The following is a 25,489-nucleotide window of genomic DNA, read 5'->3' on the forward strand; positions in this document are numbered from 1 at the left end:
AGATTTAAAGTTTTATATTCATACGATAAAACAATAAATGCAGAAAGGTCAGCCTAAAGAAATGAGTTTTCAGTTGGGTTTAAAAGAAGCAACCTGTGCGGTGGATGCAGTGATCCAGAGGGTTCAGGAACAGAGGAGCCAAGTCATGATGTCTTAAAATGAATGATTCCCTTAATGACTTAATTACATGTTTAATCATGACATGAATAAATCCTCACACTGTGGAGATATATTAGTGGCTGATTGTCTGACTGCTTTCTGATCTGATAAAAATATGACTGATTTCAGATTAAAAAAAAAAAAAAAAACATTCTGCAGAGTTGAATGGTCAGTCCAGTTGTGCTGGGCTTTTAGGGGTGATGACCAAAAAGATGTGAGATCATTAAATCCTGACTTTTAATGATGTCCATCAGCATTTTTGTTCGACCTGATTACAGATTATATTCTTTATACTGTTATTATAGTTGTAGTTTGCTGCCTCATGGTGCTGAAACAAAGTCCAGATGCGAATTAGGACTTGGACTCAGACTTGTTGGACATGTCCCAGTCTCTTTCCTGTTTACTTTGAATTGTTATTCATTTCGCTGCCTTTAAAGCACAGTTGTATTTCCACACATCCAATCCTCTCCAGACTATCTTTAAGACGGTTGCTAGGAGACTTGGCTGAGCAGCACAGCCTGCACACAACACAGATAAACATCCGCTAAAAACAGAATCAGCAAATTGGAACGGTGCGACAACGTTGATCATCAATCTGAATACAAGCTCCTTTTTTCCCCGCTCGCTGCGCCTTGCTCAAGGGTACAACGACACTGGTGACTGAAGGAGAGAGAAACATTTCTCTTTTACCCACATGATGGACGACGAGCCTCTGGGGATGTGGGAGAGAGATGACTTGTTTTGGAATAGATGTGAATAAAAACCTTTGAGGCCTTTTACTTCCATTTCTCATGTAGATCGCGAGGAAGTCCTTCAACCCCACGGATGGAGAGCAGACACTCCAGTTAACCATAAAGCCCCCCCTCTCTTTTCCTGTGGAAGTTCCTGCCTCCCTTTTAGTTAAAGAGAAATGCTGTGAAAAGCTGCAGAAATCTGATTTTCAGGTGCCAATGTGAATTAGGCTTGCCCTGATAATATCAAATCCTTCACTTGAACAACATATCATATCATGACTTTGTCTGAGCAACGGCAAAGTTAAAGCAAACAAATAGTTAAAAAATAAAAACTTAAAATAAAAGATATCCTTCAGTTTAAAGTCAGTCAAACGGCATTGTCTCATCTCTTTTATGCCAATTTCTGTGAGACAAAAGTGACATAACCCTGGGGGAGGTGGAAACAAACTTATTCACCCATTTGGAGTCACAATAAGGATTTAGAATCAGCTCAAACTCAGTTAATTATATGTCGCTCAATACAGACCAGAAGAGCGGATAGTAGTTCGGACAACAAAAGAAAAAACTAATGACATTGAATTGTTTATTATTTTGTACATAATAACACTGTAAACCACAACAACCAATGAAAACCTCAGCACAGAAATCTCAACACGTGTTTCTATCTTTATCTGATCATTAGTTCTGTTTAACTGAACAAATCTGCCTGACGAAGTGATGCAGGATTCAGACTGAATACCCAGTTTTCCCGTTGACCTGTGACTTATTCACTGAAGGACAGTTCGGAAACAGAAACATGAACAATGTCTGTATCAGTGGGCGGTGGATGCTGCATAATTTGGTCCATAGGTCAACGTACAGTACACACTCTTCAAGAAACCACAACAAAACAGTCTTAACGCACTGTTGCTCTGCTCAGTACTCAGGTCTGAATTAATGTCGCAGCGTATACAGACACCAGAAGCAGTTACATTCCACATTTTATTAGCACTGACACTGAGAGGCATTAATGATCATAATCACCGGTAAATCTGGCACTTCATGGAGATGAAGCTCAAAGCCTGGATTATTACCCTGCTCACCACAATACTGGTAGACTGAATGTAAATGACTCTATTCACTCCCTGCACAGAGATTTGTGCTGCACTGGGAGCATTTTCTGCTTTTCTATTAAAGTCAAATTAGATTTAAAACAATGGCAATTACCAAAACTGGGCTGCTGTTTTGCAGCCTTCCACTTTAACATCATAGTAAATAAACCATGCAGGTATCTGTGCAGAGAGACAGGACCTGGATCAGGAGTATCAGAGAATCAATCTGCGAGTTTTATTCCGTCTGTCCGGCCATTTATATGAAGTCTAAACAAATCTGGATTCAAACCAGCCACGCTCAGGTTAAAAGCCCCTCTGAGCTGGCTAATGCACTCTTGGCAAGCTCCTCCATCTGTTTGCTATATATAAATTAGATTTTGTTGTTTTGATATCATATATTGCTGGCACTTTGGAGATGCTAGGGCATGCCAAAAACAGGATTTTGAATAATGTGACCGAGGCACATCTCCTTGTCTGATGGTCGTTGCTGCTCTATTCAATTACTTCTAATTAATGCCACCAGTCAATCAATCAATCAATGCACATCATGCTTTATTTATGACAAAGCAAAATTTTAATTCTAGGGTTAGATTGGCCTTTTGTCTTGTCCCACAGCTACGCATTACAATCAACTTGGGACAAGGACAAGGACGGCATGGAGAGGCAATATGATTCTGGGTTCGATCCCCAGGCCCTTTCTGATTTGAAGGCGATAAGGTTTAATTAACTTTGTGTCCAAAGATATGAGGTTAACTGGTGACTTTAAATTGCCTGTCAGTGGGAATGGCGGATGTCTTTCTCTGTCTGCCCTGTTGGCATCTGTTACAATTGTAGTTTCAGTTGAAATGGTTGTTTTTGCGTTGCTTTGCTTTTTAAAAAATGTTGGGTCTTTTCTCAAACATGACCTTTTATATCTGAAGGTCGAAGAGTCCCTGTAGCACAATTTAGCATCATCCAAAAAAATAAATAAAATTTAAAAAAATAATTAAAAAATAAAATAAAAATTGTAGTGCTTGCAGTTTGGATATTGCACTTATGTTGTGATTTAAATAATATTTCAATTAATAATTGCAATTAATTCAATCGCACTCTGACTCTCAGCAAAGCTGCAGATGAATTACTGTAAAATCAGGCTCCCAATAGGATTCAATGAGCTTCATCTCAGCGTCACCAATCCTCTGTTACATCTGCGGTTCAGAGTTGACAGTGACCAGAAGGGCTGAGTGGGACGATGATTAAGTCTCATCGGACGTCTGTCCCTCTTTGGAGAGCACTCTTGTTCAAGGTTTATTTTTCCATGACCGGCATCTCAACAACCCTCATTTACTTCACCCCCGCCCCACCTCCCCGTCATCTGTCTCATTCCTTTAAGGAGCGCCATAAAAGACGGCGACAACCTGGAGAGAAACATAATGGAGGAGACGGAGAAATTTCCGGGTGCTATTCTGATTTATAGGAACGTGGCATCTATGGCTCTAACGAAATTACTGCAGAACGAAGGCTTCGGTAACTCTCTCTGCCCACACAACAGGCTGGCCTCTGGGTGAACTCACATTCAGACTCAAACTCTGTATAACATCCCTCCTGTAGTTCACTCAGTACAGTTCCTCAGATAGTGTACTATCGTAAGTGGCTGACAGGGCACTCGGTCTTTAGGCTTGAACGTTTCACCTGGGTTGTGATTGACTCTGCATCCACACAGGAAACACAACCATTCACTGTGTCATAGCAGGTATGTATTAAATGATGCCGACAACAATATTAGTGATACGATGTTAGTGCCGATATACCGTGCATCCCTACCACTTGATGTGCCGTGAAAAAGCAGAATAAGGGGAGACGCTGAATTTATCATAAAACAATAAAGGGAAACTTCCCAGATCTGCATTTATTATCATCATTACAAGATTCACAGATTACACATCAAAAATTATGTGACATCGTTTCACTTTTGGGTTTATGTTCCATGTTTCATTTAGCATTATTTATTGTGAGGGTCATCATCTCTAAAGACCATTTTAATATTTCCCGATGACAGTTTCAGAGCTTCTGTAGAGGCTCAGAGTAAAACAGGGCATTAAAACTGGATTTATTGAACTGCGGTTCAATTACAGTAGTTTGTTACTGATGTTATAGAGAAACTCTGAAGTTCTGTTTCTTTTTTAGCGTTCTCTTTTCAGGAATGCCTGATCATTCATGTTTTCACCCATCTAAGGTTAGATATAGGAGTATCAGTGAGTCTTCTGCATCTAGTTTATCAATGAGTAAAAACAGGATACCTTGATTAAACAAACAAACAAAAAAAAAAGACAAACAATGCAAAAAGAAAAAAAAAAAGAAATCTATTCATATTTGAATCAGGATTCTCATTGATTACGATTCTGAATCGATTAAAAGGCCTCTGGTCTGGTCCAGTCTTTACTCTCTGGAGGGGTCCAGTCTGGTCTGGTCTAGTCTGGTCTGGTCCAGTCTTTACTCTCTGGAGGGGTCTGGTCTGGTCTGGTCTGGTCTGGTCCAGTCTTTACTCTCTGGAGGGGTCCAGTCTGGTCTGGTCTGGTCTGGTCTGGTCCAGTCTTTACTCTCTGGAGGGGTCTGGTCTGGTCTGGTCTGGTCTGGTCCAGTCTTTACTCTCTGGAGGGGTCTGGTCTGGTCTGGTCTGGTCCAGTCTTTACTCTCTGGAGGGGTCTGGTCTGGTCTGGTCCAGTCTTTACTCCCTGGAGGGGTCTGGTCTGGTCTGGTCTGGTCCAGTCTTTACTCTCTGGAGGGGTCTGGTCTGGTCTGGTCTGGTCCAGTCTTTACTCTCTGGAGGGGTCTGGTCTGGTCTGGTCCAGTCTTTACTCTCTGGAGGGGTCCAGTCTGGTCTGGTCTGGTCTGGTCCAGTCTTTACTCTCTGGAGGGGTCTGGTCTGGTCTGGTCTGGTCCAGTCTTTACTCTCTGGAGGGGTCTGGTCTGGTCTGGTCTGGTCTGGTCCAGTCTTTACTCCCTGCAGGGGTCCAGTCTGGTCTGGTCTCTACTCTCTGGAGGGGTCCAGTCTGGTCTGGTCTGGTCTCTACTCTCTGCAAGGGTCCGGTCCAGTCTAGGTCCTGGGGGGGTTGCCGTTCCTTGCATTAGCCCAGTCCATTACTCGTCATCAATTAACCAATTAACTTAGACATGTTCAGGTGCCCACACCGGGAATCAAACTGCACCCTTCTTATTGCGGGGCGACAACGTTAACCACTAAGCCACCGCCACCATCTAAACATGGATAAATGTTTAAAACTTAGTAAATGTGAAAAAGACACCTTGTTGTCTCCATTTGTCAGACTGGAACAGATCACACACCTACAGATTGAAGCAGAAATCACTATGAATCAAACAGTTTTGAAACGAATCATAGCACCCCAAGTGTGTATAGTTGGGATTTTGTGCTTTCACATAGGTTTGGTGATGAATCCGCACAGGTCCCTGGACTCCTCTTTGTAAATATCACTCAGCAGGAAACGGTTTGAAGCACCAACTTTGAGTTACATAATTAGTTCTGTCACATTGACACTTTGAGCCTCGTTGCTCAGTTTGAACGGACATTTCATGAGAAACACAGGTGGGATGTTTGTTTTTAGACGCATGACGGAGATCAAAAGAGACAAGACCTGAAAAAGCTGAGGCTTTGACATTCACAATGCAGCCTGTGTTGGCAGGGAAGTACACTAAGATTCAGCTCTGCCTGTGTGAGATAAGGCCCAGGAGAAAACTCAGTGTCACACATCCTTCCAAAACAACAGGGGCAGATAAAGTCTGTTCAACATAAGATAGGAGATTTAAGTTTAGATCGCCAGACCTCTTTTTTACTGCCTTTTCACTTATTCCATACGCAAGAGAAACTTATTTCTGCAGGGATGATTCCGTCTTTGCAGTGAAAAAAGTCAAACAAAACAGATCATGAGGCTGGAGGGACAAAAGTTTTTTAAGTTAAAAATACTCCTCTACATATTGACTGCTAACACACAACCTCTTCTCTTGTTCTGTGTTTATAAGAGGAAGTGAGCACAGACCTGTAGGCCTTTCCAGCCAAAGGAAGTTCCAAGACTGTTGAGAGCAGCATTTAACTAGAATCTAAATGTAGTGAGAATATGTAGAAAAGTTTTCTATTGCATTACCATTGCTTTGAAATGGCAACTGCTGTTTATGTCAAAAAAGTTAACAAAATCATTTGTGATTTTGTTAACTTTAATATAATCAAACCAAGATGGTGATAATAAACACCATAAATCAGTTTATCAAAGTGAACTGAGTCAGCAATTTGTTGGTGCCAGAACATGAAATTACACAACAAAGGAAATCTATTTCTGTTCATGTTGGATGTTTTTGAACAGACAACTATACTCTATTCCACCTGTCAGCTACTGTCAAAATATAATTAAAGGTCATCTGAATAAGTCACGAGTAAGAATTAAAGGTCCACATGGTCTGAAAGTAGAGAGATGGTTTGTGGTTCCTAAATCCCTAAAATATATCTGATAGATGTCAACTCTTCAAAATAAAACAAGATAGAAGTCACGATATGAACACATTTTTTTGTCTTTAGTGTGTTTTACCAATATTATCTATATGAAGGTTGTTGTGCATTGTTAAATACCACAGCACTGTTGACTTAGAGAGATATTCTCAGCACTGCTGAAGCCTCATGACTCTCTCTGCTGCCAACATCCTTCCCATTTCTCTGTTGACACTCACACTGTGTTTGGCCCTTGCTACTCATTTATACCATTTAATAATCCACACAACCCACAAGACAGTCCTTATCATCTCAAATAAAACAGAATGAAACCTCCAGTGGCAGCAGTAAAGCAGAGGTACAGATATAGAAGAAACCACAGATCTGCTGCACATTTGGCAGAGCCAGCGCACCAGCAGTGGGGTTATGAAGTGATCAAGATGTAGCCTGAGCAGCATCAGCAGAAAAGCTGCCTTCAGCTGTTGGCTAAACTAGAAACTCAGACCAGCTTGTTGAAAATGTGCCAGTCAAAGAGGAAATGCTGCTGCAAGACAAAAAAGAATCCAGGATCCAGAAGCAGAAATGGTTTTAAAATATCCAGCCCACCGAGTTGGGTTCATGAGTGTGGAAGTTGCACTATTAAACAGGACGAAATACAGGAAGCAGAAGGAGCTTTTTCACAGACTTAGATCTGTTTGAGCAAAATCCACTGAGACCTGGAGAACCTATAAAATTAGATCCTACAATGCTGCCTCCTATTGTGAAATAAAATGTGAAGTCATCTGGTGTGGCTATAAAGGGAAAACGGAAAGATTAACATTTCCAAAATGCTATATTCAGCACTTTAAAGACTTAGTCATCGTGAATAATGCATCCTGGCTGTCTAATAAACAGATCAAGAAAAGCCTCCATCACCAGGAGAAAACTATCAGCAGATGCACCAGAACAAATCAGGGGTCGTCACAGTGTTTTCTAGTGGAGGCATTCCTCCAAACGTTCAGACTAATATTAGGCTTATTAAGCTTCGGGGGGGGGGGGGGGGGGGGGGGGGGGCAAATTACAGTGCGATTACATTACACAGCTGGAGGCAACTGTTATCTACAGTCTGTTGAGTTACATTAAGGAGAAAAAGACTTGCTGATTGAGCTCAGTAGGTTGACTGATTTATTCTTTCACATCATTTTCTTCGCAGAGCAACAACAAGGGAATGGATCTAATGCTGGTTCTCGTTCTACTGCAGTAAGTATGGTAATTTGATGCTGAATCATGAGGCCAGCCTGTAGAGGGATATATTTAGGCATTCTACCTTAAAACATCCTCGTTCTCTGCACATTCTTTAGTGGTTCCTGTTAGAATTAGCTGTCAACATACTGTGATGTCACCCATCAGTGTGTTCTGAAGTTTGTAATTTGGCTGTCAGCCATTTTGGTGTTTGAAATCAGGAGAGACAATATAAAGAGCTGAAGGACTGTGTACTCTACCCTGATTGGGTGGTCCAGCCTGTCAATCATACAGTAGCCACACCTCCAAATCCATCCCCTGCTTCATTTCCTCTGAAGGAACATCACGTTGTATTAAAGAATTGAAACTAGAGACTGAAACAATAAACTCATTAAGAAAACATTTAATGAGTAATTAAATCAGGGGAGGAGGAGGGACATTTTCCCATAGACTTCAATCTGACTTCTTTCATATAGCCTGCACCTCACTGTTAGGCATATTTCAAAAATCCAGTTTGCCCTCATTCTACCTTCTTAATGAGGACCCTGTGAGCCGTACTGAAGCTGAAATAACCCACCTATTTCTCTGTACTGTAATGCATCTTCGCCGGATCAAAGCCAGCATTTATCTCTGAACAATGCTGACTGTTAACACTGCTGTACCGGGCCCTGTGTACCAGAGAGTCACTGAAGCAGACAAGAGTGTCGAGAAAATGGTAGAGTCGGAGCCCAGCAGGGCCGGGACCGCAAACTGGGGCAAACACATGTCATACGACTCAGCATAAGGCCAGGCTGGAAAATCAACAAATGGAGGGAGGCAGCGATCCGCAGACAAATGCAGGATTACAACTCACTCCACCCACTTGGTAAGCAGCAAACGCCACAAAACCACCGAGCCCGGTCCTGAGACACGTCGTCTTGGGTTCTGTTCGTGCCTCGCCTTCAGCACGAGCCCCTTAAGTGCAGTCGAACCTGAAAGTAAGATAGATGGGGTGCAAAAATTGTGCTGAAAATCTGTTTAGCAGCTATGAATGGAATTGACTCAATGACTATGGGAAATGTGGATACAAGATCTGTTCCATTTATTTGGGCTGGTGTTATAAAGAACTGCTGAAAAGAGGGTGTTGGATGTAATCTATACATCAGCTTCAATTAGGGAGTGTTTGACGTGTTTATTTTCTAATCTTAATGTGGTCCGTTTTTATTTCCAGATCTGGAAACACAGCCAGGAAAAACAAAATGCCCACACTTTTGGCAACAGAGCAGTCCTACTTCCTTCAGACACATGAAGACATTTTATCTGCTGTTCTACAACGAGCTGTGAGAGGACAATGCACCTGAAGGAAGCTAGAAACAGCCAGAAGGATTGTAATTTAGATTCCTGACACAACACACCCGCACGATGCTATCTCCAAAACAGCTTGCCAGCTTTGTTTGAGACTCACAATTTCTTTGATATCCTAATATAACCGAACAAGTTTAGACCTGCTCCATTGCTCACGTCTCAGGCCTGTTGTGAATTTGAGTGTCGAGCATTTGACCTATCTAAGCGCTCTCTGCAAACTCAACCTCAGGGCGAGGTGACATGACAGGGAGGATTAACGCCTCAATCACATTCCCTTGAAGATGTGATCATGGACAGATGGTTGCTCTTATTGTACCTCTTTGTAGTCCGATTTGAGGAGCCGTGCAGTACTGCAGCGAGCAGACATAAACTGAAATCTGAGGCAAAATGATGGAATGTGTATCATACGGATCTCTTTAAATGCGGCAGATTGATCACTCCAAGTGGAGTTTGTGTTTCTGTTTTGGCTACCAATACACACAACTGTGAGTACCGATGTCGTCACATGTACTTGAGTCAATTTACCAAGAGGGAGCTGCTAGCTGTGCAAACTGAAAACATCTCATCCCAGAGTTGTGGCTCGTATGAAAGTGTCAGAGCCTCCGTGTGAGACACTTTGATTGGTGATTGTGTGTTTCTCAGGGTTGTCATGGTGTTTCTATTGTAACCATAATACATCTTTTTACATTACAAAGAGAAGCAGCTTTCTGCTTTGAAGACAATTAAAAAAAATTAAGTACCAGAATCCAGGAAACAGCTCTGAAACGCTGGATTCATGCACCTCCAAGTTTTTTCAGTCAATGCCACTATATCTGTGACAGTTGTGCCTTACAAAACAATGAATTCAAAGTTACACATCTATGCATCTACTCTGCATGAAATTTGCTCCAAGGCAGAGTTATGGTGAAGAGGAAGCAACAGAGTAAAATGCTCTCATTTGCCTACGTGAAAACAGATAATCATGCTAGCCGCTCTCCTGCTGTGTTTCCACAATGTCTCTGAACACAGAGATTAAAAAAAAAAAAAAACCTGTGTGGGACAACTTTGTTCCACACAGGAAATTGATCAGGAATCATTAATGGGGGTCGAGCTCCTAGTTGACCGTGTACCATTTTGGCTTTAACCTTACCTCGACCATCAGGGGTCAAAACCAGCCTGAGCTAAATATCTCCCATCTCTGTGACCCTAACTTTGCAGCTGCTATCATAAAAAAGGCTAAATATTTTACCAATAAACAATAGATCGATTATGAGCATTAACATCAATTAAAAAAATAATAATAATTTAAAAAAAATTATCAATTCCCATTAGAAAGGTGCCTGGGCAGGCTCAGGCCAATGCTGACCATGACTTGGCTGAGGCGAAGAAATAAGTCAGTTGCATCACTGCAGTGTTGACTTCTATGCAGTGGGGGACTGAGATTGCTTTCTTGGCCCGCAAGTCTTTTTCAAAGCATTCTCTTTAGGCGGACGCCAGTTTCAATGAACGTCTCATGGAGAAAGCGCAAACTCCTGGGAGATGAAGGCAGCTAATGCCCTGGAAAAGCCCAACTCTTCAAAGGTTTGTGTGGTTGTTCCTCAGGAGAAAGTGATGTAATCACAGAAATGTCTCCTGCCTGACAGTTTACAGGAGAAGGTGGAAGCTGCAGTGCTCCATTTAAACAACCGGCTGACAGGGGTTAGATAGAATCACAACCTGATAAACAAAATGTATCTGGTATGTGACACAGTGTTTGTGGCATTTTAAAGGTCCATATGGTCTAAAGGTAGACCTCCATGTGGCCTTTGATTCTGAACCAGGTCTAGATTCTATAGTAATAAAGTTAAAGTATCATGGTCAGGTCTTAGTCTACGCAGCCTGGATTCAGAAACTAGACCTTAAATTCAGCTATAAGGACTTCCTAGACTTTGTGATGTCACAACGAAGCAGTCGCCACCCTCCAGCGCGCCTGGATGTGATTTCTTTATTGGATCGCTCATCAGATGCTAAGAGGAGAGGCTCAGATGCTCACTTCTGATTGGCTGACTGAACTGTTCTTTAACTAGAGTTCCTGCTAAATCTACAAATTAATCTTCTTATGGATATCAACACTTTAGATAAATCATGGGAAAAGTTTCAAACAAAGGATGTTAAAAAAAAAAAAAAAGCAAAACACGAGGACACATATCGAAATACTTTAAACTGCTGCAGCATTCCTTCAATTAACAGAGTGTGACGAGATCCACAAGAACAGGAAATGGTTTCATGTTGAACAAGTCCAAGCAGGAACAGAGTTGACAGCCTTGTCATTGGATCTATTTAGGCCTCCAGTAACCAACGCCCAGAGTGTCGTCTCCACCAATCGCTGACGAACCTCGACCTCCATCCGCTCAGCCAGATGCATGATCAACATTCATCACTGTGCTCATGGAGGGTGAAATGTGGATGTATCTCATCAGGATCACTGCCTGTTTTTCTGCTATTGACAGAACAGGTTCATATTTTTCCTGTAATGTGCTGGATAGATCAATGAATCGTATCCATGACAACAAGTGAACCCATACAAAATTGCTGGCTGGCAACAGCTATTATTTCTAAACTAAATTATACATAGACAAAACGTTGAGGGGAATTTTGAATGTGAAATGCAGATCATAACAGCCACATTATGACTTTCATGTTTCTTTTTACACTACAACGACAGCATTTTGTGCTGCATGGAGTCCATAACTAACTTAAACGCCAACTTGAAATAACAAATACTCACTTTAACACACCCAAAAATTCACAACTAGAAAGGATGTTAAAATATGCACCACATTTTGCACTAAACTCTTTTGTGTTTTTTGCAATGTTTGATTTTCTTATTCTCCCATCAGATGTGCCATTTTTGCTTTGTAAAGTGGGCTTGCCCATTTCAGCAGTTGCTACTAGATATGAATTAGTTTCAACTTAACAGCTTGTGACACTGGATACAGGAAAATAGGGGAAGAGGAAACACCCAAAAGGAATCAAATATCTGTTCATTAAACTTGTTGTACAAAGTTAAATGGAGCCCCATTAACCCTGTGGCTCATCAGGGTATTCTGTTACAGACTCAGTAGCTCTGACTGTTACAGTCCTCGCTGCTTGACAGAGGAAATTGTGCCTGTTGAAGAATATCACACGACCGCCAGAACGGCTACAATGATAAGTGACATGTAAACAAGGCAACGCTTTCACATCAATAATGACCGTAAACCTGCTCCATCCGCCGATGCAAGTTAACAGCGAACAAACGCCTGGTGTCCTCAGAGACGAGCCCTACCTGCTGTTCTCCCTGCGTTCTGCAAGCATCTCAATTCATCAGCGGCAGAAGAGAGGAGAAATATTCCACTTTATGCACCAAGTCCGAGTCCTCCAAGAAAAAGAAAAAAAAACAACTGTCGTCCCATTCGATGAGGAAAGGCAAAGAGACGGTGTCATGCCTTTCCCCTCACGGCGGCGTGAGAGGAGGAGACGCTGAGTGCGGAGGCATGGCTTATCTTCATTGGCAGTGCCAGGGGCTTTGTTTGCCAGCCATCATACTGTGTGTGTGTGTGTTAGTGTGTGTGTGGTCTGCCGGGACTGGCACAGCAGATCCCCCCCTGACACCGGGTGGGGTGTACAGGGCTTTGGAGGAAGTGGAGGGGAGGTGGAGGGGAGCTATGGTCGTCACACCGAGAGGAACATACCATTTAGACCAGAGAAAGGAGGGGGGGAGGGAGAGACACACGCAGCCTACAGTGAAGAACATCATAAAAAATTAATCTAGAGGGGATTTGGAGGCTGAGTTCACATTAACTTTGCATTATTATGACATCAAGTGGAGACGCATATAGAGAACAGTAAGTTTCCCTGGAGTCATGTATTCTTCAACCCTACTGTGTTATAAACAAAAGGCTGATATTTATTAGTATTTGGTGGCAGGCTTAAGTCAAAGACTATATCTTTATTATTTTATTTGATGGCAAAATGGCCAAGTTTACATTCATTTATGGCAAAGAAAAGCAGAGTAATCCTTTCAGATATTTGATCATAACTAATTTTTTACTCAGTTTTTAAATTAATACGAAGGCTAATCTGTTCAACTGGATAACAACCATAACATTCAACTGAATCTTTTTTATGAATCATGTTAAATAAAAACCAAAGTAAACCATTTGGCGATACCATCATGGGCTCTAAGAAATCCCTCTCACTATTTCAGTCCCTATTTTCCAATAGTTTAATAGACCATGTTTTGCCATATTAACAGGTAATTAAAGCAATCATCAATTGCTGCCACACAGAATACGTACACACTTTAATTCACATTACAGCCATTGACTGGCTCAGGAATCCTTCCCCGCAGGAACAAATGCTGATCAATAAAACATATTTTCATCGCTGTCATGTTATGAGTGTGCAATAAACAAATCACAAACTGAACTGATGTGATGAATTAGGGGAAAACTGCGACCTTCATCAATGTCCCAGTTCAACAAGCTTTAAGCTTTGTCAATATTAGATAAATAAATATAGCTGCCAGACATCTGTGTTTTTATATCAGTATTTTTTTAGTGAATCTGCGAACATTAATGCTATTTTTTCTTAAGTCTGTTTTAAATGTTATTCTTTAAAAAAAAAAAAAATATATATATATATATATATATAGAAGTAATAACCAGAAGGACAGTGCTGAATTGGTAAGCTAAGATAAACATAACATAATGCTAAATCTGATGAGTGAATCTCCACATTGTAACCACAGCAGCCTGAACTGATGGGAGAGGACGACTTTGGAAATGTATACCCTTTAGTAATTGTCTATTTACCACACATGACAGATTTTCCTCACATCTTGCGGCTCTAATTGGAACAATCTGCAACGTCGCCTGGTTGACGAAGACGAAGTTAAATTGTGGCTCCCAGCAGGGACACACTGGGCCATATGTAAATGAGGCCAACTGGGAAAGCAGCTCTTCCACCTTCCTGAATGGAGTCTGCTACACAATCTATGTGCCACCAGCAACTAGGCTGAATGTGCACAAGAAAGGTGGAAGGAATGTGCAGAAACAGAAGCTCAGCTGCAGCTGGGGAGACCTGTTGTGCTCTTAGAGCCTGAGGCGTCCGCAGTAACTTGAACAGCTCTTCGGCTGAGATGAGGGTTGTGCTTTTCTCTGCCTAAACCTGCAGATATTAGAGCAGCATGGCAGCTGCTAATCATCCGTCACAATTCTAGTTTCCATTCGGCGTTGAGAGAAACCGACAGCAGAATCTGAATAATGCAGCAGAACAGTGTTGTTTATCTCGACAGTCATGAACATCGTCAGCTTATTCAGCTACAACAGGAAGGATAGAGATCATCGCACATTTCATACTACAGAATAAGACTGGAACTAGGCTGTAGCTTTATTACATAAAACCATGACCTTAAACTGGCATTCTGTCTAATGAAGTCTATAGGAAAATGGAGGACTTCACAAACCGGTGGGTTGATATTTCATGTCAACACACTAACAACATAAAAATAACAAAACCATCGAGGTGCTGGTGGTTTCTCTCAATGCTGTCAGACTTCCTCTTTTTGTCTTTGGCACCCAACTGGAGGGCAGTGTTTCATACTGAGGACATAAATCTTTCAAAGCAAGTCACAAACATACGATTTCCTTTCAAAAAAGCTTCAGTAATTTCCTCCAACAGCTAGTCGTCGTAATTCTCAGTGAATGGAACTGGAGCAGGAGTGAATTATGAATCTACTGGTGTCAATTTCCAGAACCTTATTAAGTTTTGGTGCAACAGGACAGTATTTGTACAATCAAGTAAGAAAAATATACTAAAAAGTATATAAAGAAGAAGATTACAATGCTTTTGATATCAATTCTACAGTCTTGCTCTTACAAAGGTTTTCTTTTCATACATTAATTTATTTTCCAGAACAATTGAATAACTGAACGTGGGAAGCTTTCATCTTATTATCTACAAAGAAGAGGATAAATCAAATTAATCCGTTTTGAGTAGTATTGCAACACTCATGTTTGTTTATGGCACTGATAAAGGCAGAATATCACACAGCATCTTTTAATTTCAAAGAATCCAGCTTCTAACCGCAGTGAATGCATTAACAGTGTAATCTAATGTCTAATTCCTGCAATTAATTCATCGCAAACGCTTCATGTGTGTGTATCTTTGTAGATTACAAACACACACATGGTATGTGCACACTCTGGTATGTGTGTGTTGCCAGTGATTTCAGTGCTCTGCTGCCTCTCATGACGTACATGACATTCCCCGGGGGGCTAATTAAGAATGATCTCTCTCCTGGTTTATCGCCATACGTCGCCTCTTCTCAAGACCGACGACAACCGATAAACTATAACTTATGTCTGGTATCTGACATGGCGTCTCTACTGAGAAACACACGCACAGTCTCGTCCTTTGTGATGCCTCTTGCACGGCCTGAGAGCCCTCACTTGGTGCATTGAAAGGGGAATTAGCATTGGCCTTGTTCCGCATTATCCTTGAGATTTTAATGTAACAATCCGACTACGTTTGATCAATAACGAAGCTCAGAAAGTGCAGATTACACGGTGCTGCTGCTGCTCGCAGGCCACCACAGAGAGGCAGACACGGATAAAAATATAATCCCAGATGGTAATCTGTGTTTGTTTATACATTAGTCTTCACACACTTTATGGGAACCTGTTTATGAGGGGTGGAACCAATACGAGCCAAGACCAAGAGAATTTTCATTGAAAGCCTTTTAAATTAAAAAATAAATAAAATAAAATACAGCAATGCAAATAATCAAAAGATTATGACTTTTGGGCCTGAATCTATCTATTACTAATTTAGATTTATACTCAACAGTCTTTACAAATCCTCTTTTGTTCCCAAAAGCTCATGACAATTACTGTAAATTCTCAGACATCATTTGACCCCAAATATCTGTTTGTCACAGCTCTGCTTTGATTCATAATGTCATTATAAATTTAATACTTTAATCGAGAGACACAAGCTTGTAAGATAATACACTTAGTTGCAGCAATATACAGAATTGAATTAATCGTTTCAGACGTGCACTGTCCCTCCCTCATCTAGAGTATGAAAGGTCGATGTAATTTCATTGTTTGGTTTGTTAGTCCCCAAATATAGTGGATTTAAGTCGTATTGTGCAGAGAAGGAGCCATTAAAACTTAAAAAGTGGCAGATACAGGACTACTTTCACCTTATTAATGGTTAAATGTCTAAGATGTGATTCTCATTTCAAGAACACAACTTCAGTCAAAGTTATGACTAACCAGACTCTGATTAAATGGATCATAGTGTTGGCTAAAATATTATTCATCTATGACAAAACCATGGCCACGTTCTGTTAACAGTTAACTGTCATAAGTAAATTTGGATCATCTGAGATAAAATACTGTCTTATACCTATATAACTCCTCTAACGGCACAGGAGAGAATAGATTCATACAAATAAAAAATAAAAGCAAAACTGTAGATGTGTTTTGTTGTCAGTTGACTTAAGTTTATGACTTCCAGCATGCGTTAGCCTTGAAAGTGAAGTGGGAGGAAAACAGAGGGAAGGAAGTCCCTGATGTTACAGAGATGACACGAAACGCAGGCAGGTTTGGAGTTTTAGCAGTCAATTTCAGTTTGAGCCCTGTGAACTTAACTATCTCTGCTTCACACATTGTGCAAATTTGAAAAATTAAATTCCAGTGAAAAGTTGAATGTTGGTGGTTTGAAGACAGACTAATTAGACGCAAACAGAGTTATGGGGTTACACAATCGGTGAGAAAGGAGTTCATTTGACTTTATTGGCCATTATTTAGCATCAGTGTTAGAGGCCGATGAAAAACAGCAAACACATTTATACCCTAGCTTGTTTTCCTATGAAGGTTATATAGTTTCATCCACAACATTTCTGCCTGGAGACTTTTAACCACACGGACAACTTCAGCACAGTGATTACAATCTTCCTGGTTTTGCTCATTTGAGTCTGAAGAGTGGTGGAAGCTTCAATTTCATTTAACACATTAACCTTTTGACTTCTACACAGAGTTAGAAGACAGAAATAAAAAATGTTTAACTCCCAACATGCCATCTTATATAATTACTACTTTTGCCCAATTAGAAAAGTTATTAGCTTAATAAACACAAAAAGAACTCAGTCAATAGGATCAGAGCCTGCTGCTCAAACAAAGAAACAAGAGCCCTGTCTGCAGAAATAAACTCAATTTGTATCTAAATGTGCGAGAGGCTGACCTGACCACAGATCAACAACTGCTTTACTTAATCTAGTTTTTATATTAGATTAGGACATCCAAATGATGGCCAGTTACTCTGGCTGGTTGGTAACATAAACAGAGTTAGGGGAGATACATTCATTTCCTTAACTGCTGCTGTTCATTCATCAGACAGGGGGGTATTATGATGTGACAGCAACAACGACTTCACTTCACTCAGGTTGAATAAACCAGCGGTTTGTAATCCAACAGCCTGTGTGTAGATATGAGCAGCTGTCTGTATTTACGGAGCATCTGATGATTCATGACAATTATATTCAAAACTAGTATTTAATTGTAAAGTTATAATCCTTTAGTTTATTTCTGTTAGTGGTAACTTGCATGGTTTATCCATTACAAAAATGCTTTTAAGGAGTTATATTTCCTTACATATGTTCACTGTCTCGAATCTGTGCACTTTCATTTATCTACATTTGTCTTATAAACCATAAAAAGTTAGCTCTTTGGTGCAGAAGACACTGCATGAGACCATTACAGTGCAGCAGCCCTGCAGTGAACAGCAATTTGATTAAGGCTGTGAAGGTTCATAGTATTCAGTTTCAGAGTGAGGTAGCTGAAAGGTTATTCTTAAGGCTTTATTTAAAATATAAAACTATAAATTCTCTGCATTATTATGATTTTTAGTGTGTCTTTAGATGTAAAGTTCACATTTCCAGCCTTTCACATCAGAAATAAAGCGGTACAAGGGTGCAGGATGATTGTTTTTGGCAGGTAAAACCTCCAGAAAAGGATGAGACAACCAGGATAAACAATTGAGCTGCATGTTATGTCCAATGCATTTGCTACGAACTGTGACGGAGAAGGATTTCATGGGCAATTATGAATACAAACAGGTAGGTAATTGGAAAAGATGAAGATGTGCTGACCACAGCCACTGTGGCAATAGGGCAGAAGCAGTTACATAACCTAATACAGGAACATTAAAGGTTGGCTGCTGGAGACACTGAAGTCCAGGAGACGGTCTTTGGACACATTTAAGGTTCTGGGGGAGGTTTTTTTTTCTTTTTTCAGTCATTGTAAGCTGGACTGTTAACGGTGGATTGTTGTGTCCAGCTAACCTTCAGGCTGCGGGTGCACACCAGGTAACATCTCACCTGCAGACGAGGAAGACCTTCCCAATATTTCTTGCCTCACTCATTTCCTAAGTTTACAACCTAGTTATAATTCAGTTGGCTTTATCTGTGGTTAAGGGTGGGGGTGGGGGTGTCTAAAACAACTGCTGGCAAAAGATAAATCCACATCAGGCCAAGGGTGGGGACAGTAAAATAAAAAACACCGCTGACACCGTTTTCTACTCGCATCATAGTCCCCATTTAACCTGCACGGTCAGGCTGAGGCAGTCAGCCATGTAATCGGGAACAATGTCCTCACTCAGGTGACTTCCACGTTGGACCTCAGACACACGAGCAGGCAGGGATGGATAAATCTGCCCCATCATTGAGGCTCCATGACGGGCCAAGAGACACAGCAGCCCCCGTTCATCCTCCCAATGTGGACCAGTAAATGAAACCTGCACTGGAGCTCTTCTACTGCCCTGCGTCCTCATACGTCCCCCCCTCCACCTCCACCACCACCACACAGAGGGGTTAAACTCCACACTTTAAAGGAACAACACGACGACAACAACAACAACAACAACAACAACAACAACATCTGACCTGTAACGTGTGTCTGAATTTTCCTGTCGGCTACATTAGCTTCCAGGCGGTTAGCTAGCGTCCAGCGACGCAGCATCTGACCGACAACTGTCATGCTACAAAAAAATTGATGAAATTACAGAAACGAACAAACGTGGCTTTTGGTGACTATAAATGCGCTGTGAATAAAGAAGGTGGTGTTTGGTGGAGGTGGCTGTGTTTAAATGCCTCTCCGGGCTGCCGCAGCTGACGTGCTAGCGTTAGCTTCGAGCGGTTGGAAGTGACCGCTGGATGCTAACTCCCGTGCTAGCGAGGCTAGGCGGCTAGTTAGCCGCTCCGGAGCGCCGTGCGGCGTCCCCTCCGCCGCGTATCCGCCGAACACTCACCGGAAAGCGGCGTTTACTGCTGAATACTCGGGCTCTTAGGCTGGCGGGGTCCTCCGGTGTGTGAATGAAGTCGATGCGGGGCTCTCCGTGTATATCCATATGTCAGAAAAAGATGCTTTAAACCCCCCAAAGTGCTCACTGCTCCCTCTGCTTCCTCCTGCCGGGAGCCATTTTTCCAAATAAGCGGATTCGTCCAAGCGCTGATTTTTTATTTTTTTCCTCCGAGCAGCATCTTCCTCCACATGTGAGAGACAAAGCTGACATCTGTTGGAAACACGGAAGAAAACACCACAAGATTCCTCCCTAAAGCCCGAAATCCTGCACACACTCTCCAACACACAGACATCAGGGAATAAAACAAAATGAGAGAATAAAGACACAAGTTTCCGATACAAACTGGACAATCCGATCAACACTGGGAAATAAAAATAATATTTATTAATTCATATTTATATTCCGAGACTTCCACTTAATGCTGCTTACTGACTTCCGTTAATTTCATAAATGAGAAGACATTACACAGAATAAAAGACACAAAAATGTATGATAAACACACACACACAAATAATATGAAAGAATAAATACACAAGATTGCGTTACAAACTGGACAATCTGATCAACACTGGGAAATAATAATAATAGTAGTGCATATATATATATATATTCTGCACTATTTATGTGAAACTTCCATTTAGATTAGATAAGATTTTATTTATTTATTAACAGTGTTGACAGCAGCAGTACACACATACACACACATCCAGTGCACTTGGTGCTAAATGAGTGGACAAAAAAAAGAAAGCCAAAATAAAGCAAGGAAATAAAAAATATATAAATAATGTAATATAAAACAATATTTCCAAACGAAAATAAAAACACACAACAGAACAGGAACAGGTAATAAATATACATGGATGTGAGAAATACACACAGAAATACTGTACATTTGTGCAATACAAGTAATGTTATTATTCAATATAATGATAAAAGATAATAATACTTAATATTTTATCTGTATTACAACTAACTATGCACAGTTTTCAATTTACATTCTCCTGTAATGAACCAGAAATCTACCTTCTAAAATTACATAAATTTTACTGTCAGGATTTACAATTTTCCTTTTCCAAATTTGCTTTTCTATTTATTTTTATTTTTTTCAAGTTTGAACAACACAGAAATTTAAATGAATGCAATGAAAAAGCCGCATGAAGCTGTTTGTAGTCACTTATGATTAATTTAATTACCAAAACAGGACTGTAAATTAGGTGGCAGCTCCTTTGTAATGCCTTCACGGTGGCCTGGGTGGCGGCAGCCTCCATGCTGGGAGTCACTGTTCTGAATTTCTGTGACTGTGGTATGTTTAAATGAGCTCTGGATGTATTTAGGTGATGTTGACACCAGAAGTGCTGGATCATCACTGCAGTGATCCCACAGGTTCACTCCGTGAAGCCACGCTCTCTGACCTTTGACCCGCCGTGGTTGTAATACTGAGCCTGAGGCACTAGATGACAGCAGTTCCTCTCATCTGCTCGTGAAATCGCAGCGATTCACTCGAAACCACCCTGTGGTTCTTTTGGTTTGCCTGGAGCAGCGCTGACCACAAACCACATCATTAACCTGGAAGTCAGCTGGCGGATAAAATTAAGCCCCTCCCCAAAGAAATTATGACTTTTGTCAGTTGGGCCTTTTATGAAGAGAGTGAATCTTTTGTGCTGCGTTTAAGGTTTGGCAATGGGAAAATTCCCCTGTGTGGGTGATGCCTTCATTACTCAATGATCAAATTATGTCGGACCTGAATATCTGCTTTTCAATGGCGGTTGGGGAAAAAGCTCGTCCATTGTTGCTCAGCCCAACAGAAGCTTGCTGCATCTTTTAGGGAACACTGATCAGCTAAAACATCATGACCACCGACAGGTTGAGTGAATAACACCGATCACCTGTCAGTGGATGGGACACATCAGGATGGGAGCGGCACAGACCCCGACAGTGGACACATGACTGATGTCTGACTGATCAGGCTTCCTTCTGCACCAGGATGCATTATGGGAAAGAAAGCAGCTAGTTTAAACAGTGTGGTGCTTTGGACAATGTCGTGCTGGAGAGCGTTTGGTCCTTCATTTACGTTACTTTGACACGTAGCACTGACCTAAACTGGGTTCAGACCAAGTGGGCTTCACAGAAACAGTATTCTCTTTCAGGATCAGGCTTGAGGATCAACAACCAGGCCAAGGTGTTGACTTGTCCAGTCCAGAATCTGTGGGATGAGCTGGAAAGAACTAATCCATCTTCCAGGACTTGAAGGATCTGTTGCTGATGTCTTGGTCCAGATCTGACAGTTCAGCTTCAGAAGTTTGAGGGAGTCTAGACTGTCTCACCTTCTGCTGCCACAGTGGCTCCAAAAATTGTATTATCTTTTAACCATTCCATTTAATTCACTGATCAAAGTCCAAATTTTTTGAGATGGAGGTTCGCAAAAAATAATTAGGCCTCAAACCATGTTTTTCCCAAGGCAAGAAAAACCCATGGGCTTCAAATCCTCAAATTTTAGAGATGTCCAAATATTTTAGAAAAGAATAATTATCTGGTACACATGTAGATGTTTACCCACAAAGGCTGAGCTTCGCAGATGTTTATGTAAGCAGCCAGAACTAAAGAAGTCCAAATAGTCCCAGACACTTTCTGAGGACCGGGCTCAAACCCAGAGGAGTCGGGAGCAAGAATGCAGCAGCTACAACTGAAGCCAGACTCATGTGTAGCTTCTGGAAATTTCCCACATGGACAAACACACACAATGCACACACACAAAAAAAAGGCATCCTTGGACACATTCCAAAAATTTATAAAACACGTCTGAACTTGAACTTTACTGTAAGTGTGCAACATCAACAATGACACAAACTGAAACTTTGGGTCTTCACGTTACCCCACAGAGCTACCACTGCTTCTTACTTTGTTATCTGTTGTCACTGCTTTCAATAAAAGTGTTTCATAGCTGCTGCCTGGGATCAGTTAACATTCAACAATGATGTGGTTTAACCACACTGAGCATATTAGTTCCTTTATTCTCCCTGAGAATAAATATCAAAATTTTAAATGCTTCCAGCGAACAAGAAAGTTACGCACGCAGAGTTTCGCTTCTGCAAAAATGGGAAGATGTGAAAACCCCAAATGGGTAGTTAGCATTTTGGAATGAATAATTCACAGTGAAATTTCACAGTATGAAGTGACGTCTCTCCTGTAAGCTAAGTCCAAAACAAGTGTGAGCGAGTCGGCGGTCTAGATCCATTTTCATTCTGATTGTTCCCGCCAGGCCTGCTTCTTCCTTCCCAACATGGCCGGCAGCCTGTGAACATCAGCTGTACGGGATGAAATCCAGAAGGAAGCACTGGGACCGGAGACACCTTCCTCCACGTTGTTAGCCGCGCTCGCCATCACTGGAAAAAGAGGAAAACTGATACATGTTGGGTTCATCTTGAAAATTTCAAGTTGATGTTTTACTGCTGCTGTCAGCTCAGGCAGATTGGAGGAGGCCTGTAAGCTGACTTTACAGCTGGTGGAGAGATGTGAGAATTGGGTGACATTACTTCCTATCGGGAAGGTTCTGGGTTCAAACTCCAGGTGTGGGGAATTTCTGCTCAGATTTTGCCCGTCCTCCCACAGGCTCAGGTCCATCCCTGACTCGTTTGTCCCTTCGACTTCTGGCCCACTTGGATCCTGGTTCGCTCACATCTGAGCCACTTTCCATCACATCCTGGCTGCACTCTGCGGATGTGGAAGAAATAACTGATCATGTTGGGTGCGGTGCGGCACAGTGGTTAATGCTGTGGCCTCACAATAAGGAGGTCCTGGTCGGGTTCCCGGCCTGGGCCCTCCAAAGACATCCTGTTTGAGTCCATTGGTGACTCTAAACTGTCCATAAGTCTGAGTGGTTGTTGGTCTCCGTCTGCAGACCCGTCCAGGGTGAGCTGGGATTGGCTCCAGAACCGCCTGTGACCTGGAAACAGAAAAGAGGAGCTGAATGAGTAGACCAGATGAATCGCCTTTGAAAAGAGAGGTGTCAAGTGGATAAATTACTCTGCTGAAGATCACAAAGCCCAGGGGGGGAACTTCACAGCGCTGGTGTCAAAGAACAACGGAGCCCAGACAGGATTAAAATTCCCTGAGGACCGTGGAGGAGACACCGCTTTGATTTGAGGGGTCAGAGGAAAATGCATGATTCCTGTTCTTTCGTTTGGCTGCTGCCCATGCAGCTGGCTGTGCACACCACAGCATGTTTCTGCACATAGAAACACAACTCTTCCGCTGTAACTGCAGCTCTGCAGCACCAGGACTGCTCAGTCATCAGTTTTCATTTCATCTCCAATAATGGGGCCCGTGTTTACGATGGCCTCAAGGCCTTGCTCTGGTTGAGTTTCTTTTTACTTGCTTCTCCTTTTTTGCAAGTATGAATTACAAATACGGTAAAGCCAGAGTCTCTGCTTTCCTGAAAATCACGTGGGTCCTGTTTACACTCCAATCTGTGCCATTCACCCAGGAGGTGTGACCAGGCAGCGCTGCACAGTTTATTGTCCCGGCCTTGGAGTGCCCAGAGTTCAGCACGGAATGAACAATACAGTGAGCGTGTTTGGTTTCAGCCGTGAGGTCATTTATCTTTTGCATTTCTATTATTTGTCTTCCCACCATCAGTCATCTGTGCAGGAATCTCACGGCCCGCAGTTTGCTGATCAAGTGGTTTTTAGCCTGGTTTTACCAGATTCATGTGGACAAAATGGAGCGATTTTTTCTGTCAAGAACAAAGATGAAATGCATTTGTTATGAAAATAGATCCAATATTGTATACAAGGCAATCTCTTCACACAAAGACGTTTAGCAACACCCCCGCACACCACCAAACAGACACACACTACAGGCAGTGAAATGTTTTGATATGGAGATGAGAAATGTTGGGATTCTGCTGACAGACAGGGGTCACTGTACAGGTCCAATAAGTCCGATCACAGATGTCTTTACTGTGTGCATTCCCGAGTTTTGTGAGGATGTTTGGGAATTTTAGCCTTTCCCTTTTCAAATCTAAACAGGCAGCGTGCCAGTTCCTGACCAGAATGGTCCTTGACTTAGTTTTGACTGGAAAAGCAGTCACTTTTTCTGGAACTACTCCAGAAGTAAACTGGAATTTCTTCCTCTTTTAATGTTAGATTTGTGGAGGTTATTCATTTTCCTTTGGTCGCCCTCCATATCTTGAATCAACAGTCACTCTGCCTCACCGGGTGTGTTGACACGACTGACAGAGACCAGACGGCCTGCGGCGGTGTTTGCTTTTTAAACACTTAGTGCCATCGTTCAACACACAATGAGAGAGATGTTTGACAGATCTTCAAATTTATCAAAGAATCACTTACATAATTTAATCTCCTGATTTCACCACACAGGCAGCGGTGGAAGAAAAAAACAGGTAATGTGTAATTATCTCTCTACATATAAACTTCCCAGTTAGCATTTTTTCTAACATAGACATTTTTGCAATAATCCAACAAAGTTCTTTTATTTAACTTGATTATGAGTATAAGTAAATTTTGAACTGTAATCATAAATCTGAATGTTCTCTTGCTCGTAATGTTTATTATTCTGTAAAATGCTGCTTGTTTGTGAAAAACAGACTGAACTGAACTGAATTTCTCAACTTTCCTTCAGTTTCCCGTTGAGCAGGATGAAAACACTGATCATCACCACGAGCATTCATATTTTATAACGTTTGCATTTTTATGGTAGAAGGAGTGATCGTGTGTTGGAGAAACGTCGTCATTGCTGTAAAATCGTTTTCTTGTTTTGTCACTCAGAAAAAATGACATCTGTTTGTGGTAAAAGCTTTGATACCACAAGTGGTTTGAATGTTGACGGATGTTGATGTCGGACTTCAGCATGGGGGATTTTTTTTTTACTTGTGCTTTAGTTTGTTGTTTTTTTTTTACTGCTACTTTGGTGGCAGCCATCCTGCTCCAGCTTGTCTGCTTCAACATCAAAGTGCAGATAAATTCCACCAGAACCAAGAACATTTTTTAATCTCCGAGTCCAACATTGGTTTGTAAACATCTTCTTTTTTTTTTTTTTTTTTTAAATTCCATTCACAGGCCACTCTTCTTCTAGCT

The 25,489-nt window shown here is 41.5% G+C and overlaps 1 protein-coding gene across 1 annotated transcript in view; it reads right to left on the reverse strand.

Annotated features, from left to right (window-relative positions):
* The window catches only part of wdfy3 (WD repeat and FYVE domain containing 3), a 66,736-nt gene extending 54,292 nt beyond the window's left edge, over positions 1-12,444 (reverse strand). Inside the window, exon 1 of the mRNA XM_029509972.1 lies at positions 12,313-12,444. Coding sequence (XP_029365832.1) covers positions 12,313-12,341 — 29 coding nt within the window. The 5' untranslated portion in view covers positions 12,342-12,444. The remainder of the gene's footprint in view (positions 1-12,312) is intronic.
* Positions 12,445-25,489: the final 13,045 nt, after the last annotated feature.

This window comes from Echeneis naucrates, chromosome 9 (assembly GCF_900963305.1).
Source record: "Echeneis naucrates chromosome 9, fEcheNa1.1, whole genome shotgun sequence".
Classification (NCBI taxonomy): domain Eukaryota; kingdom Metazoa; phylum Chordata; class Actinopteri; order Carangiformes; family Echeneidae; genus Echeneis; species Echeneis naucrates.